At 46.4% G+C, this 18,807-nt stretch overlaps 1 protein-coding gene across 1 annotated transcript in view; it reads right to left on the bottom strand.

Annotated features, from left to right (window-relative positions):
* The window catches only part of LOC135203569 (CCR4-NOT transcription complex subunit 1-like), a 37,983-nt gene extending 19,828 nt beyond the window's left edge, over nt 1–18,155 (bottom strand). The window contains exons 1-7 of the mRNA XM_064233323.1: nt 17,897–18,155; nt 11,501–11,702; nt 11,256–11,393; nt 10,265–10,378; nt 9,047–9,233; nt 8,713–8,911; nt 1,226–1,319 (exon numbers count right to left, since the gene is read on the bottom strand). Coding sequence (XP_064089393.1) covers nt 1,226–1,319; nt 8,713–8,911; nt 9,047–9,233; nt 10,265–10,378; nt 11,256–11,393; nt 11,501–11,680 — 912 coding nt within the window. The 5' untranslated portion in view covers nt 11,681–11,702; nt 17,897–18,155. The remainder of the gene's footprint in view (nt 1–1,225; nt 1,320–8,712; nt 8,912–9,046; nt 9,234–10,264; nt 10,379–11,255; nt 11,394–11,500; nt 11,703–17,896) is intronic.
* Nucleotides 18,156–18,807: the final 652 nt, after the last annotated feature.

Genomic DNA, 18,807 nt, shown 5'->3' with positions numbered 1-18,807 from the left:
GGAAGGAGAAGTAGCAATACTTACCCTTGGGGAAGATCCCAAGCTAGGAATTAGTTCATTAGATCTCAAACTACTTAAACTTCTAGAAGAAGCTTTCCTCACTCTTTCTCTTTCTAACTTTTTCAAATAATTAGTTAGATTCTTCCACTCATTCTCACTCAAATTCTCACATTCCTTGCAAGTATTAGTGAAAGAACATTCATACTCCCTGCAACCCTTGCATACAGTGTGAGGGTCTACCGAAGCTTTCGGCAACCTCACCTTACAGCCTACATTCACACAACGTCTCACGACCATTCCAGCGTCAGACATTTTAAAGAAAAATCCAAATCAAGTCCACAAAACAGTCCACAAAAGCGTATGCCAATCCAACAATCCAGATACGTCACCAAAAGTCGGTCAAGAAGATCAATTGCCGGTGAAAAAAGAAAAACCAATCGAGAGGAACCAACAACAATGTTGACGGTCCGGACGACAGAAGAATTCTGATTAGAAAACGGGAATGGTTCCTAGTCCTGCCACCCAGGGCAGGGCGGTAGATCACCTGACCTACCGGTAGCGTGTGCCGCGAAATTTGAAATTCTGTCGGGGACGACGGAGTCTATAGCCAAGTATATATCTGGCAGGGAAGTTGAATGTATAAAATCTATTAATCACATAAATGCCTTTATCACGGTCAACAATAATTACAGAACTACTATTCTTAATAGAGTAATTGACAATACTACTTAATTAACTCAATGCTGGTCCAAAGACTTTGTTTGCAAACTTTATTAGACATCATTCAATATACAAGAACAGCATCCAATATCCATGGGTTAGATGAGTGTAACCCTTTCAAAACTGGGATATTATCACTTTAGTGGGGCCTTTTTTTCTTACTACCATAAACCGTGAGCAAGTTTAATAATTTACTCCTGTCATATTTATTCTTCCAGACTGCCTTCCATTAATTACAGATAATGGATTTTAAGAAAGGAACACCAACCACCTACCACCTACAGGAACAAGTTCATTTGATTTAGTCACAGTGATTGCAGTTTAGCTTGTTTTATCAGCCAACAAGGAATCAGAGGCATTTATTTCTGGCAAATTAGAAGGTAATTTCTAGATAAAACGTGGTTCGGATCCCACAATAAGCTGTTGGTCCCGTTGCCAAGTAACCAATTGGTTCCCAGCCACATAAAAACATCTAATCCTTCGGGCCAGCCCACATTCAACTCACCTGTTGCTGTGTTCTTGGACGCTGAGACTGAGATAACAGACTGCAATGCTGAAACATGGTCATTATTGTGTCTGCCAACTCATCAGTAACATTCCTGGAAATTATACAAAACAATTATAACAGTTAACAAATACTTAGCATTTAAACTCATACTCCAATAGACCTAACACAGTTTGCTCATATCTAATCACGGTGATGTCTTGAACAAGACTTGCAAAAATCAAATTTTGTAGATAAAACTGACAAAGTACTAAACTGCACATACCTATACCAAGTGAAGAAATGCACAAATCAATTATCAATTCAAATATTTTCCAGTGGGATTTCCCAATAGTAAATAATGATTGAAGGACATACTAGCAACCCACATACACATTTTCTCTAGTAACCAGCATACGTAAATATTGTCATGAGAAAGTTACCCATTATTTACCCACAATTTACTAAGTTTTGTTAAAAATAAAAATTTGTCAAAAATTGTATTTTTCCTAACTATACAAACCTGAGGTCCTTTACAATAGGAAGGTACTTAGCGGCAGCTGAACCGGTCGTAAGCCTTTTAAACAAGGGGTTCGGTAGTTAACTAATTGTCCGGCAGTTAGCGGTACGCTTGACTGCGAGGCGAGGAGCCACTTTGCTTGAGGCCCAGGAAACACAGAGTAAGGGGTGGCATGAGGTGGGACTATATGTAAAGGACCTCAGGTTTGTATAGTTAGAAAAAATACAATTTTCGACAAATTGTTACTTGTTCCGATACGGAAAACAAACCATCGGTCCTTTACAATAGGAAGACTCACTTATTGGTGGGTGAAATCTGAGTCTTATGAACAAACTGGTGTTCGTCCTACCTTGGATTCCCTCCCTGGTCGTAAGAGCAGAGGGAGGGATCCTAGCCTCTGCCCAGCTGATCGGGGTGTGCACCGCAGGATCAGTGGTCAGACTTCTGGACCAAATTTATAAGAGGGAGGCAAGCGTACCTCTTATAAATAGCAAAAAGCAAGAACTAGTTCCTACTTCAAGAGCCAAGGTAAAGTTATAGGTTTGTCTCTTGTTGGCTTCCACTCCCCCCCTTGTTGGGGAGTGGTGGAAAAAACACTTCTATCCCTACTGAAAGGGATAGAATGGGGCTCGGTTGTGTAGCTTACCTGCATCGGCCTCCTGTTCAGCGTGGTGACGACCGCGACCCTCTGCCCACAGGGAGAGGAGGAGAACGAAGGAGGAAGAGAATCCAGTCACACACTCTTTCACTCGTCCATTCATGCAGTCACACAAGGATGCGATGCTGTTCTGTCCGCTCGGGTGCTGGGTAGACTACACAACTTGTTGAGCAGCCACCATGGGTCACAAGGAAAAAGTGTCCAAGGACCTGTGGGTGATATCACGAAGGTAGAACGAAGTGAAGGTGGTCTGGTTAGCCCAAACCCCTGCCTTCAGAACCTGCGCCTGCGGCTATCTACCAGGACTAACCAATCGTTGAGATACCTCAAGAGAAGTGTCCCTACCGAGTGGGCCCAAGCAGACACCAGAGTGAACATCGCTCGCGTGAAACACCTGTGAGGGTTGAGAAGACCGAAACAAAGTGCCCTGAACTGGTACAACCGTCCCGTCGAGGATGAAGCGGAGGTACTTCCTGGAGGATTGATGGACGGGTATCATGAAGTCGTTCTCCCTGATGGAATCGAGCACCGACCGTGCTGTTTTCATCGTGAACCGAGTTCTGGCAAACGAATCGGTTCAAGGGAGCAGAGATCTATCACCGGGCGCCAGCCCCCCCGTAGACTTCTCCACAAGGAGGAGGAGCCTGTTGAAGCCCAGCGACTGATCCTGAACGATCTCCACAGCTTGTTTGCTCAGCATGGCTTCTACTTCCTGCCAAAGCATCACGTCCTTGGTCGAGCCAGGAACGTAGGTTTGGAGATGGACCGGGTTGGAGGTGAGGGGTGGCCGAGACTCAAAGATTAGTAAATATCCCTCCCGAAGGACGTTTACTATTCAAGTCTCCACACCATAGCGCTGCCTGTTGCCCAATGGCTCGCCAGGCAACCCCCCACTTCCGGCAGCAGGTGAGGGGGAACGCCGTCCCTAGCGTTTCCACCTCTCAGACTTCTTCTTACCTGTCCCCCTCGTGAGAAGGAGGGCTGGGAGGAGGGCTGGTGACGGTCGCCCCTAAAGTTGAAGGCAGAGCCTTTCTTTTGGGCTTAGACAATACGATCGTCTTGGCCGCAGAGGAAGCGCTAACCAAACTCTTAGGTTTGGCCGCAGTAACTCGAGGATGCCCAGACGCCTTCGAGAGCTGCCTGTACTAAACGGTCACTGTCGTCAGTGCGCCGTCTTTCCACCGCAGCGTCCACCATCTCTCCCGGGAAGAGAGAGGAGGAGCTCTGCACCGGTCCGTTGCGAAGACCCAGAGCCGCCTCACACCCGGCCGCCCTGGTCACTCGGGTGAGAACAGCGTCTCTACGCCAGAGACCCAGGTTGGCCCACAGGTTGGCCATCTGGTGGGCCAGGTAGGCAATAGACCTACCCCTAGACTGGCACAGTCTAACACGAAAGCCGGGTCTCCTTCAGGAGTGATATTCCCCAAGGAGGCCGCGGTTTTCGACACTGAGGGACCACAGGTAGAGTCATGAGACTGCTTGGAAGGTTAACCTGTTTGGGCGGCAGAGGGTCCTCTGAAGACACGTAAAAGCGCCTCTTGTCACCGTAGAGGTGGAGGAAGGAGCTTAGCGGACCTACTGGACCGAAGCGAACCCTCCTGTCTGGAGACGAGAGCATCCACCTGGACCAGCACGCTGTCAGCCAAAGCTGATCGCAGCAGACCCACCGCCGTCCTGGGTTCCTTCTTAGGTCCCCAGAACGCTTCCAAGCCCGATGTGGGTTCGGTAGGTGGGAGCAGCAATCCTTCTCCGAGGTTATTTAGCTGATGAATCAGCGCAATCACCTCCGTGAACGACCTCTGGATCTCGGGAGTGACTGCATCCTGTGGAGACGGACTGTCTAGCCCTTCCACCAAGAATGCCTCCCGAGAGCCTCCTCCTCCCACAGGAGGAACCACAACAGACCCCTCCTGTTCTCCTCCTACCACTTGCGAGTACGACCTGGTTGGTCCGAGGACCGTGCCGGGTTTGTAGGGCGTCGTGGCGGGATCATGAGGGGCGCGCCCTTCGTGATCGCTCCTGATCACCTCGCTCTTTCCTGTAAAGCCAGAGGAAGTTGAAGGTATCAGAGAGGCAGACCTGACGCTCCCCCCCGCGCCCACTGGCAGAGCCGGTGTGCTGAGGGGGCTGCAGGCAATCGGCAACCCACGGTGGCGATTAGTCTGCAGGCCTGGTCGTATGGCTCTCCCGGGGAGAACAGCTGGACCGAGGACAGCGGCGACGGTCCTGAGCGTCAGAAGAGCTGCTGCTGGTTCCCCTCTCCGCCTGGTCCCGGTGGGAGTGGCGGTCGGGGGATCTGCAGAGTCCACGGTGCGTCACGCCACCTGGACCAGCCGGGCTGGTTCAGGCAACCGAGGGGACCGCTTCCTTGCCTCAGCCCACGAGCAGTCTGGGACCGTTGAGTCAGCTGTGGGTATCAGCGTGTCGCCACGAGAGCGATCGCTGGTCTGGTGAGTCACCTGAGCTCTCTCCAGTCTTCCGTCCCATGGCTGGATCCTGGCGCCAAGAGAACTCGGATGCCTGGGTCTTGGCTGTCCGGTCACCCGCAGGTGAGCGAACACCCGGTGACTCTCGCAAACGATAGGCCGAGACAGTACCTGGCGTCGAGGCAGAACCTCTGGCGCCAGGTGAGGAAGTGCCGGTGCTAGCCGACACTCCTTCAGTCCCCATCTTCCTCGCGGAAGAGGAGACGGACCCCTTTCCCGAAGGAACAGGAGGACTGACGGAAGTCCCAACCGTCCCACCGGAGCGAGATGGACCCTTCAAAGTCTCGGCACTTGACTTCTTAGGTGGGGAGGAGGCAGCCCTTCCTTCTTCTTCTTCTTCGGCTTGGGGGCCTTAGAAGTTGAAGGGGAAGCGGCGGCAGGTGACGACGACGAAGAAGACGACGATGAAGACGAAGACGACATCTTCCTCCTCTTCCTCTTCGTCAGCTTCCTCAGCATCACCGTCAGGTCTTCCATCCAGGACGGAGCCGGGGCAGTTGCCGAAGCAACAGGGCCCGACTGCACCTGTCCAAAGAAGGACCTGGGGTGTGAGCAGCAACACCACAAGCAGGAACGACTGCGGCAGGAACTGGCACCGGAAGGCTGGAGCAGCAACAAAATCAGAAACAGGAGGCAGGGCAGGAACCAGCAGCATCCTCTGCACAGTAGGTAGGTTTAGCGGTGAGCTCTTGGGACAACAGAAGTCCGACGCTGCGGCAGGAGAGGAGAAAACCAGGAGGCAGTTTGTAGCAACGGGCAGGGAAACCTCCAGCAGCGGAGCCTGCACAGCGGCTGTCGGGGTCCCCACCGTGGCTGGCGTATACACAGGTGAGGGGGAGCAGCGTAGCCTGGCGTGGATACCGTCGTGGTGGTAGGCCTGTGCGTAACCGGCGTAGCCCCTCTCGCCAGGTGACTAAGCAGCCCCTGGACCGTCGGTGTCCCTTGCAGCCCCAGCGAGTACCAGGCCCTGCCGAGATCGTCGCCCGTGGTCAGCAAATCTAAGGCAAGGAAAGTCGGGTAGATCAGTGGGGGGTCCTCCTCACCCGGGGGAGGGTAGTTCCCAGACCGAGCGAACGGAGGACCCAGAGTAAAACTGGATGTCGGGGTATCTCGCCCCCTCCTCTACGCTCAAATGATCGAGGGAGGAGAGGGAGCAAGAAACCTCCGCCGAAGGGAAAGGATCCATACGAGGGAGCTGAGCCGGATGGAGAAAGGAGGAAGATAAATCAGTGACCAAGGGCGTAGCCGGGGAGTCCACTGAAGACTCCTCAGCTGGCTTCCGCGGCTTCTTCCTCTCCCCGTAGCGCTCCCACTGTGCCTCCGATCAAAAGATACAAGTATCACACGTCTCAGCGCGAGAGCATTCACGCCCTCGACCGAGCACAAAAATCATAAGGATCTACCTCCACGGAAGAGCAGAAAGCCCCACACTTACGGGCCCAATACCAGGGCATAGTCTACGGATGATGGGGGGGCATGCGGGGGGCTTCTCCGGCTCTTGGTTAGTAATTTCCATAATAAAATGAAAAATAGAACAGATGCACTTACTTTTGTACTTGCAACGCACACAAGGAAAAGAAAAAGTGAGAAAGCCTTCACGCAGTGAAGAAAACAAAGCATACGACAGAAGCGGGCAGAGAGACGAAGAGCAGCACGTCCATCACGAGCTGGCCGAAAGCAAAGTGGCTCCTCGCCCTCGCAGTCGAGCGTACCGCTAACTGCCGGACAAGTAGTTAACTACCGAACCCCTTGTTTAAAAGGCTTACAACCGGTTCAGCTGCCACTAAGTACCTTCCTATTGTAAAGGACCGATGGTTTGTATTCCGTATCGGAACAACTATTTATTCATATGCAAACCCTTTACTTTTTTGCAGGTCTACTTGTTCACAAATCTCAACACTGGTTACAAGGGAAAAAGGAGCCACAGGAAAATCTTCCCAGTAGGATGATGGCTGTACCTCAGCGCATAGTTAACAATACACATCCTGTCTGTCATGTACTGGAGCAATAAGCATCAGGACTGGGAGGAAGGTCTAAATGAAAATATTAATAATCAAAAAGGTCTTTTACATTTGTTCTACAACAAACCGAATACTTTTATTTAGCTTGAATACTTACTTAAACAGGAAAATACCTAATTGTCAATGGATCCACAATAAAAGGACCAAGAGAACTATCTGGTAAGTCAAAGCTGATTTAAGTTCTTGCGGATAAATGCTACTGGAATGTACAGTGCTACTCCACTTTTTCGCACTTCACTTTGTCACAGATTTTTGTAGAATATATTTATCACATTTTCTGGGACTTTCACCACAGTGTGAATTTTTCTTTTCTATGGGCCATATTTCTCAAAGTAAAAATAATTTGCTTTTCCGTATAAATTAGGCAGTGCAGTAAACTTAAAATACACAATTGGAAGAGTTTTAGTTCAAGGGTTACATGGTCTTTGGCAATTATAAAAAGTTTTAGAAGGGTTTTTGCATTTTTGCAGTGGGTTCTGGAACCTATCTCCATGAAAAAGATGGTGGCACTGTACTTCTGTTAGTATTGAAAAAATTGATTGCTATAAATGAGCACCTGCTATCTCCGAGTGACACTGACAAGTGTTTTCCAGCAAATTATGCCTAAGCCATATGAACTGGGGGGGGGGGGGGGGGGGGGGGGGAGAATAAGGACACAGAATATTCACCTGAACTCCTATGCTAAGGTCAGACAGTTCTGACTAACCACAACAAACAAACTAATAGAATCCAAAATTAATACATTATACTCTTATGAATGAATGCATGAACGGCTGGGAATAAGAGAGAAGTAGCTAAAGCTCTGATTAAAAAGCCCATGCTTTCAGTCAGTTGAACATTCTTGCGAGTCCTAATGATTAGGGATGTTTTGTTTCAAGTTACCTTTCACAAGTAGACCTGTAGAAAGGAGTAGTTTTTATTCAAAAGGTCTTTTGAAGATAAAACTCACATTAACAAGGGAAAGACCTCTGCATTTCTTAAACAAATTTAAAGAAGGAATGACAAAGAAGTCTTGATTATCTCTATAATGGCTGTCTGGAAAGTCTGAAGACTGTCTTTCCTAATTCCAATATTTTTAAACAAATATACAAGAAAGCATTTTTCACTTTAAAACACAAGAAGCAATAGGAAAGTAGTACTTAACAGAGCAGCAAACCACTGACACTCAGAAAAAACCCCATTTACCAAGAAACCTTATACAACCCCTTTCTATTACTCAGTTCACTGACGCAAGATATTTGACTAAAGCTCTCACAATTTGTATAAAAAATAAAATGGGTTATCAACGATATCAGGAAAATGTAGGGTAATACTGAAAATTGGAGGGAAAAATTAACTGTTGCTCAGATGGTGTATGCACAAAAATTGACCTTGTTACCAAAGACCTAAATGTGCAGATACATAAGTGCCAAGTTGAATGAAGATGCTCAAATGTTTCTTTCTTCCTTGTAGCTGATTTGTCTGGGGATTTGTGAAGACACAAATAGGACTACATTAAAGTAGTAATGGGTGTGGTAATAAATAATCCTTGTTGGAGAAATTACTCTACCCTACTTTATACAAAAGATTCCAAATGGACTCTACCCTACCTTATACAAAAGATTCCAAATGACTCTACCCTACTTTATACAAAAGATTCCAAATGACTCTACCCTACTTTATACAAAAGACTCCAAATGACTCTACCTTACTTTATACAAAGACTCCAAATGACTCTACCCTACTTTATACAAAAGATTTAAAATGACTCTACCCTACTTTATACAAAAGATTTAAAATGACTCTACCCTACTTAATACAAAAGATTCCAGAACCATACTCACAGGACACAGGCATTAAGGCATACAAGTATTGTAGCCATTGTCTCTGGAGGAAGCTGCGAGGATTTGGGCATTATGTCATCTTTGCCACCCATTAGCTGTGGACAACGTTTCTGGAGAAATTTGACACAAGCAGAAATGAATGCCTCACCATGCTCCCGAATTTTGTCCGTCAACCACTTATCCAATTTGAGAAATTCACCTGTGGAAGTAAAAACATCTTAACGATAGAAATCTTTCAAAAATACGCCAATCATTTTTTGTGAATGTGTAATTACTGATAAAATATTCAAATTCAGTACAAGTTCAACAGCAATTTAATCCAACTAACACTTACGTCTATAAGCAAGACAGGCCAAATCAACAACGACGGAAAAAGGCTGGGCATTGAGTAAGAGAGAGAGTGCCTTCAAGTCTTGAGCAACATCCAAAATTCTGCCTAATCTTGTCTGATCATTCTCCACCATCATGTACCACTCTGCCATCGCATGCATTACTATTTGGCGTACAGTAGTGGTATTGTTCTGGAAGAATAAAGTTTTCTTTACATGTTATGCTAAATAATTTTTGATTAGGCTGGCCTTGTAAAACACCACTGCAACTCACAATTTTAATGAGAATACCATCAATGAAATTAAGTAGTACTTGAGTACTACTTACAGTGCCTTCCAAGAGACTCCACACAATACTTATGGTTTTTGCAGCATCTGTTTGACCCAAATTGCATAGTTCTATGCCTGATACTGTCTATTCCTGTTAGTCTCTTTCCATTTAGCTGTCCAAATTTCAAAATTATTAAATAGCAAACCCTTCACAGTAAGCCCTTCAAGTCCAGGAATGTGACTTAAAAGTCTTGTCAAACTTTTCAAGATCTGATACTTTGAGCAGCTGGGGGCTGACATCAGCTGCATTAAGCCAAACATTTCCAAATTTACTCCCTTCGGTTAAAAAAAAAGACGTTACTGGAAATTTTTAATATTACGGAAGGTTTACAGAAAACAAAAAAACAAAAGTAAACCCAAAGAGATTTTAAACTTCATTTTGCCACGAAACTTGCTTCACAACTCGAAAGTGGAATATATATATATACATAAATATATGTTGTTGTTTTTTTTTTGGGGGGGGGAGACTCATGTTGAATGTCTGGCATTGTCATAATGGTCCAATTTTTCAACATCTCAATGAGATCCTGTGGCACATCAAAGAACAACTAAATGTTAAGCACTGTTTCATAACTCCATAATACATTATTCATCACTAATCAAGTAGTAAAAAATATCAGCACCATTTAACTTTGATTTCTTATTTTAAATAGTAATCAATAACAAACAATACATATACTGCAGTGTCTTTGGAATGGGTAATTCAAAATAAAAAATTGATTGTAACACAAAGATAATTCACCTACTGCTGATGAACTCAGTAAGCTAACTGAAAAGGGTAAAAGAACAAATTTAAACTCAGGACCTTGACATACTAATCCCTCTTACTATTCATTGTTGAAATCATCTACTGAATCACTTTACTTTGAATAAAAGAATCAAAAATAACTCACCTGAGTATGCCAAGCATTGTGCAAAATAATAGCTGCATTTGGATGATTCCCCAGGAAGATGGGTATAAGCGAGGCAATTAAGTCTTGGCGCAACATCGTGTATGGAAATGTTGCCTGGAAGAAAAATTAAACCACCTTACGTTTTTAATCAAAATTTCAATTAGTTGTGTCGTGTCCACTACGTTTCAACATTCCTTGCTATAATAATATTCTCACTTGTGGAACTTAATATTTCTGGGAAGCAACATTGCCTACTTTTCAGTTTTTCACAGAATTTTTCATTTCCTAATTGATATAACCTCTACATGACAATATAGTATCCAAGAAATTTCTGTATGCATATAACCAAACCATGTCATGGGTACTCAAGTTAACCTGTCCTTACAATCTCATTTATAAATGTTCTGACTTCCAATCAAACATTATACAGTGCATCCTCGACTTACTGCACCACAGACTTAAGGCGATTCGATCTTGGCACCATTGAGCATCAAGTCATCTGCACTTACAACACTATAACGTGATGCAACATCAAGGACACTATAACTTGAGTTATGGTGCTGTGAGTGCTGTTACAGCAACATCAACAGCAAAACCGGACTTACAGCGGAATTCAACTCACAACACGGTGCTGGAACAGATCACCCTCCTTAAGTCGAGGACGCAATGTATTTTCAATTTGTTGTAATAATGAAAACGTTTTTATATGAGAAAAAGTTTCCAGAGCCTTTTTGCATGCACATAACCAATGTAAAATTGTAGATACAACTTTATTCAAAAATACTCTGACAGGTGTTCAGGATGATTTTTAACAACTTCTTTGACAAAATTAACCGAAATTGGAGCTCTAAGAAAAAATCAAAATTACCTCACCTAAAATAGTCTGACTCAACACTACTATTTGAAGGTTTCCATCCCAACATACAATGGGAATTATTGAGAGCACCAATTACCATTATAAAGAAAGGCAGCAACATAAGACACATCTCACCTGAACTAAACCTAACACCAAAATATCTGGACAATGCTGAATTGGAAATTTGAAAAGTTCTTTCACTACTGCGTAGTGGCCTGCTTCTCCTAGGTACAAGAGTGTTTCCAATAACTGCATTGACCTCCAGGTTGCAATCTGTTCAAAGATTAAATCTCATTAATTTACTTAACCAAATTTTCTTTGATGACAATATGAAACTTATTGACAAATCTAAACACTGTTCATACACATAAATAACATACCTCTTTATTTTCTAAATCAGGTAAACTTTTAAGGCAATCTGTAGCCACTAGCACACATGGGTATTCTGTGAAGCAAAATATATCTGGGCTTTTGAGAATCTCCGTAAAAAGACTGAGTTGCTCCTCACTATTCTTCCACTGCATATAAAAGCAATCCACTGGGAAAACTTCCTGCCGCATACCTTGTCCTTGAAGTAATGACCTAAAATAAAAAATAAAAAGTAAACAGTTTACAGAACTGGATAATAATGACAATTTCTAAGACAATTTGTATTTTTTTTTATAGCTAAAATCCTTCTGTCTTAACAATAGGATAATATTCTAATGCCTAGCTAGATCTGGTTAAAAATTGGAAACAAAAAGCAAGCAATCTTGTGAGATTTGGCAAATGCGTTACCGAGTGAAAACTGGTCAAAGACCGCTCACCCACGCAAAATGACAAATTTTCTAAGACAATTTGTATTTTTCATAGCTACAAACCTGAGGTCTTAACAATAGGATCATTTCTAGCACCTAGCTGGAACCAGTTAAAAAGCAGATGAAAGCAAGGAATCTTGTGATATCTGGCAACTCATGCATAGATCGGGTGAAGAGTGGTCAAACGCCAATCACCTGAGGAAGGTTAAAAAGTCTGCTATTCGCTGAATACAGGTCACGAGTGGAGAAAAACCCCATTTATGACACCAATCACAGTAGATTACCCATTTGCCTTGGTAAACTGCGGAGGTTGACTTCCTAAGACGACTGGACATGTGCCCAGCTGATTTCTGAGAAATAGCCTCCAACCGTTAAGGGACAGGGATTCTACTGACTGGGTGGAACCTTTCTGCATGGGGCTGACACAGGTGATGCTGCCAAGGGGGAATCTCCCTCGGAATCTCCGACAACGACGACAGCAGATCTGGAAACCATTCCGCCTGAGGCCACAGAGGGGCTACCAATGTCATTCTGAGACCCTGTGAACCCATCAGAATGTTCAGAACCTGACGGATCAAACAAAACGGAGGGAAGGCATACACCTCCAGGTTGTCCCAGGGATGTTGGAATGCATCTTCTGCCAATGCTAAGGGATCTGGGACCACTGAACAGAACACCTCCTGCTTCCCATTGTAGTGTGTCGCGAAAAGGTCCAGCATGGGTCTCCCCAAATCTGGAAAAAGCTTGTCTGCCACCACTTGATGAAGGGACCACTCTTTGCCTAGGATAAGACCCCAGCGACTGAGTTTGTCTGCGACCACGTTCCGTTTCCCTGGGATATACCTGGCTGAGAGCTCTACCGAATTGCCGATTGCCCACTGGTGAAGCTCGACGGTCAAGGCATGAAGTTGCTGAGAAACCAGGCCTCCCTGTTTGTTCATGTAAGCTACCAACTCCAAGACGTTGATATGCTGCTGCTTGTCCTCCAAACCCCAAACGCCTTAAGCGATGAGGCCACCTAAGTGCGTGCCCCAACCTGCAAGGGAGGCGTCCGAGAACAGAAGGAAGTCCGGAGGGAGAGAACGTAGAGGGACGCCCTTCAATAGATTCTGGTCGTCCAACCACCAACGAAGGTCTTCTCTTACTTCCAAAGATAGTGGGACCATAAACAAGGGAGAGTCCCCCGTCGGAGACCAGAATTCCCCCAGTCTCCATTGCAGAGACCGAAGATGAAGACGCCCATGAGAGACCAGCTTCTCCAGGGAAGATAGCACTCCCAGAAGAACCTGCCACTGATGAGCCGACTGATGCGACTTTGACAGGAAGTTGTGCGCCACAGCCCGCAACTTCTCCAATCTCTGATCCGATGGGAAAACTCTTGCCACTGTCGTATCGATGACCATGCCCAGGTAAGAGAATCCTTTGAGTGGGTACGAAGTTCGACTTTTCTTGGTTGACTAATATGCCCAGGACCAGACAGAACCGAAGATGACAATCCCTGTCTTGCAGCAGCTTCTCCCTGGAAACTGCCAAGACCAACCAATCGTCGAGGTACCTCAGCAAACGGATCCCCTGAGCACGGGCCCAACTTGACACTAGAGAGAAGACCCTTGTGAACACTTGAGGGGCTGTCGTTAACCTGAAGCACAAGACTTTGAACTCAAAGATCTTGTCCGCCAGAGAGAAGCGAAGGAACTTTCTAGACGTAGGATGAACAGGGATTTGGAAGCATGCGTCCTTCAAGTCGACAGCATGAAGTCGCCTTCCCTCATGGCTGCCAACACCGAGCGTGGGGTCTCCATCTTGAACCGTGTCTTCCTGATGAAGCGATTCAAGGTGGGTAAGTCGATCACAAGCCTCCATCCTCCCAACGCCTTGGGCACCAAGAAGATGTGACTGTAAAACCCCGGGTACGGACGCCCTACTTCCGCTATCGCATCCTTGTCCAGCATTTTCTGCACTTCCTCCCAAAGAGCAAGAACTTCAGAGAATCTGGGGATACATCTTCCTGAGCTGCGACTTGTCCGATAAGAGAAAAATCGAATGGCGACAGGTATCCCACCCGAAGGACATCTACCACCCACTTCTCCGCCCCGTAACTCTGCCCACTTGGTCTAATGGCCCGCCAGGCAACCCCCACCTGTGGAACAGGAGAGGGAGAGGCGCCCAACCTACCGACAGCTTCTTTGACCTCTGCCCCTGGGGCCTCTTCTTGGTTTAAAGGAACGAGAGCGAAAGGGGCGTTGATCCTGAGACTTGGGATGTGTCGAACAGGAAGGCCCTGCCAAACTCGAGGTCCTCTATGGCCTACCAGGCGACGATCTCCTCGACTGCTGCAGGACCGGGGGAGAAGGAGGGGCCAGACATCTCCGAGGGCGGGACTCTGATTTAGACACGGCTTGGTGTCCATGGAAACAAGAATTGCGACTCAACAGATCACCGTTCCTCAAGGCCAGCAAAGCCTCGGTGTTGAGCGACCTCTCCATCCTAGACAAAGCCATGTCCCTCCTAACCAGAAGAAGAGTAGCCCATAAATTGGCACTGAGATGAGCCAAATAAGAAAACGCCTTGCCCTCGGACTGCAAAAGACTGGCAAGCGAGGCGGCACTCACCAACCCTTCAGGGGACCTGTCAGAAGCTATCTTGGCAATCACCACAGACCAGAGGTCCAGCCAAGATACTGTCTGCAACATGGAGGCCGCCGTAGATTCCAAAGCTAAGGTGTCTTGCGGAGACAAGGACGGTGCCACTGACCTCACCTGTTCTAAACCCAGCTTCAAGCGAATGACGTGGGCGTGACAACAGAAACGCAGAGCTCGTAGCATAGTACTTCCTGTCTTGTGAGAGGAAGATTAGCCCATAAATTGGCACTTGAGATGAGCCAAATAAGAAAACGCCTTGCCCTCGGACTGCAAAAGACTGGCAAGCGAGGCGGCACTCACCAACCCTTCAGGGGACCTGTCAGAAGCTTATCTTGGTTGGCAATCACCACAGACCAGAGGTCCAGCCAAGATACTGTCTGCAACATGGAGGCCGCCGGAGATTCCAAAGCTAAGGTGTCTTGCGGAGACAAGGACGGTGCCACTGACCTCACCTGTTCTAAACCCAGCTTCAAGCGAATGACGTGGGCGTGGACAACAGAAACGCAGAGCTCGTAGCATAGTACTTCCTATGTCTTGTGAGAGGTGGGGGTAGCAGTTTGGTAGAGCCTCTAGAGCGAAGTGAACCGTCCCGGTCAGAAACCGAGGCGTTAACCTTCTGCAAAACCGACTGAACGTGCCCCGACAACGGCAGCTGAAGGGATAATTTGGGGTCTGAGTAGCTCCCACCAAGGCTTCCAAGCAAGTATAGTGTAAGACGACCGAGCCTGAGCCCTACTTTCCAAATTGTTGAACCCACGAATGAGATCAACAACTTCCGAAAAGGAGACAAAAACTCCTGCGTGTCCCCCTCCTCCTGCTCTGACACCCTTACTAACCTATCTGAGCTGGGTCCAAGCGTCAGCCTCCAAGACGGACCCACTGTAACACTAGGCACATCACTTACCTCAAAAGGTGACTCCAGACGTCCATGAACAGACACGGGTGTGGTGGCTGTACGTATGTGAGATGGGGGGGAAACTCGAGCACTCCGGCTGCACCACCTCTGTGCTCACTACCTTCGACCTCTTGACACGCGCCTTCAGATCTTTACGACGACGAATGGGCCTTAGAGAAGAAGGAGCACTACCATCACATGCACGACAGGGAGGTTGCAACACGCTCGCGATGTGCAAGGACGGAAGAGGGGGGTGGGGGGGGGGGGGGGGGGGGGGGGGGGGGGGGGGGGGGGTGGGGGGGGGGGTGTTGGGGGGGGGGGGGGGTTGCGGGGGGGGGGGGGGGGGGGGGGATGGGGGGGGGGGGGGGGGCCGTACGTAACAAGATTCGGCGGCAAAGCAACCCCCACCCTTCAGAACACAAATCACTAACACTGCCCGAAACCACAGCACTCTCGGGAACATGTCCGCGCTGTTCCTCATTCGACGGCAAAGGAAGGGCAAAGTCCTTAGCCTTCCAACGCTTAATATGCTGACAAGGCGTAGAGGGGGAAGAGGGAGAGGAAGACAGCACTAGCTTCTTATGCGCACTCTTCTCGGAAGGCGGGGACGAAGCAACACATTTCCCTACCAGTCCTCCCAACCAATAAGGCAAACTTCACATCCAATATCGAGTCCAGCCTCTGAAGCACTGCCTGGCATTTGACCTCGGACTGATGTGCCAGAGAAGGCTCCGAAGACAAGGAAGGGATATGTTTTGAACTGGGCGGCAGTGATGACGTCGCGGATAAGTGAGGCGGATCGGAGGAGGCGACTGGGAGATACGTCATCAATGAAAGTGACGTCACAAGCGGTGGTGACGGCACGGCTTCCCCTCTGTGCGAGGGGGAAAGAGACACCACTAGCGGAGGATTACACAAAGATGGACCCCGTGACGTCATCAACGGGGCTGACACCGCAGCGTCACTCCGATACAAAGCGACGGCAGACACCGGCGGACCAATACAAGATGGCCGACTGCTCCTACCTGCGGAGACGAGGGGGGATGGCCTGGCTGGACCGGGAAGAGAGGGAGGAGCCTCCACAAAATGCGCTGGTAACCCCTCCAAGGACGGGGTACCCCGTAGCCCAAGTTTCCAAATTGCCGCCATTTTGGACGCCTCCAACTCTGGAAGAGAAGAGAATAATGAAAAAACTTCACCCTTCTCGGGAACCAAAAAAGCTCCAGAGGAAGAGGGGGCTACATTACAAAAAATACCCTGGCGACCTCCCAATACTTCCATCGACGAATCAATGGAAGAAAAGGAAGGAGATGCAGGGACAACGCTACTATGGGGGTTGACTACTGCGGAAGAAGAAACATCGGGAATAGGAGCAAAGCCCTCCCAAGTAGGAAGAGTGGAGACTCTCCGATATTCCCTCTTACCATAAAAACTTCCTCCACTGCTCCTTAGGCCATGCCCGGCATTCCGTACAAGGATTCGTAATCGTACAAAAATTCGAACGACACCTACTGCATGTGATGTGAGGGTCTGTCTCTGACGAAGTCAAAAAAACAAGAACACGGGAACCCAGGAACTCCGGGGCAAATACGCTGATGTCGAGAAGGAGCAGAAGCAGCCATAATACCAGGTAAGAAAAAAAAAAAACACACACACACTATAGAAAACGAAACTGGCAAAAACCGGGAAAAGGCAAAGAGCGGAAAAAACCCAACTCTCGTCCAGGCGGTTAAGAAAAGACTGGCGTAGGTGATCGGCATTTGACCACTCTTCACCCGATCTAGGCATGAGTTGCCAGATATCACAAGATTCCTTGCTTTCATCTGCTTTTTACCCGTATCCAGCTAGGCACTAAAAATTATCCTTTTGTTAAGACCGATGGTTTGTTCGCGTATGAATAATATATTATTATTTTTCTCCAAATATGCATTTTCTTTTCATTATCAAATAAAAAAAAATATAAAACTATGATCTCTCATGGAGAAATATTTCGACTTGTAGCCTGCGAAATGTCACAGCAGCTTTAATTGAAATTCATCAATAATTAATAATCGAATAATCAAGTACTAAATTCATGATGAACTCTCTCTCCCCAGCAATTCTAATGGTTATTAGTGTACAGGGCACCTAGCCAATACAAATTACCCTGACTTGACAGCCATGCATTCAGTGCAAAGGACAGAGGAAAATGACAAAAATTTAAGTTTATACAGCAACAACATTTTTTGCATGAACCCGTCAATCATACACAGCCCTCACTTGTAGCCAGAAGGCCACAAGACATTCTGACAAATTAAGCAAAATGTTGCATAGTAAGTTGAAGTGAGGATTCAAGTCTGAGGATGCTAAAAACACAAAACAAGGGCTCTGTAAGATTGATGGATTTGGTGTGGACAATGCATTTTTCTCTATCAACTTCTAAAACACCTAAATATACTTTACCTGAGCGCAGTGATAAGAAGTTTTAAACCTTGTCTGTCTTTCACCAAAAACCCTTTGTGATCTAGCTTGGCAAAGACATCCTTAAGATTCAAACTTGGTACCACTTCAAGAAGTGCTTTTACAAACACTTCAACATTCCATCCATGAGGTCCAGCAATATTACCCGAACCACCCAAATTGGAATCATTCCCACTGACTGGTTGGGACTGACTGCTGGATGATTTATCTTTGTTGTCACTCCAGGGAGCTTGGCGAATTCAAGTTCTGCAGTCCAATCTGTTGAAATAAAAGATGGAAAGTCACTTAAAATGACTACACAAAGACAAATTATAGAGTAGGTTTCCAAAATACATTCCACATACATTTCTTTCCTTGGCACTCTCAATTCCTTGCATATCTCAAATAATCGCATTCAAATAATTTGGCTGATAAAATTTAAATCCATATTGCAAATTACAAAATAGAAAATTTCCTATACTTAAACTGCACATGATTTATAATCAATTCATCACAAACCCCATCTCGATGTAGAGGCTCCTTGTGGATGCAACAACCATAATCTGACCAGACAAATTCAAGATAAAAATACATCCTACTTTTTTTTTAGGACTTTATATATAGAACACATGCATTAGAATGTCGTTTACATTTTGCAACTGTTTTGGGTTGTCTACTTCAATGCACTTGCTGTGAAGGTTACTGTAATGTTGACCGACTACATCCCTTTCTCTCGTATGGTGTTATTTAGGTTTAATCACGTTCCTTTTGGATTTTCAGTATCTTTATCATTTTGTTTTTTGGTTGCATAACCCTTTAGTCCACTGTGAAAGAACTGTGGGCAAACTCACAACCATGGCCACATTCTACCTTTCTGAATATGAGAAAGACCTTCATCTCCATCCTTATCATCA

This window comes from Macrobrachium nipponense, chromosome 24 (genome assembly GCF_015104395.2).
Source record: "Macrobrachium nipponense isolate FS-2020 chromosome 24, ASM1510439v2, whole genome shotgun sequence".
NCBI classification, from domain to species: Eukaryota; Metazoa; Arthropoda; class Malacostraca; order Decapoda; family Palaemonidae; genus Macrobrachium; species Macrobrachium nipponense.
The sequence above is the reverse complement of the archived record's forward strand: the minus strand, read 5'-3'. Positions and strand labels throughout refer to the sequence as shown.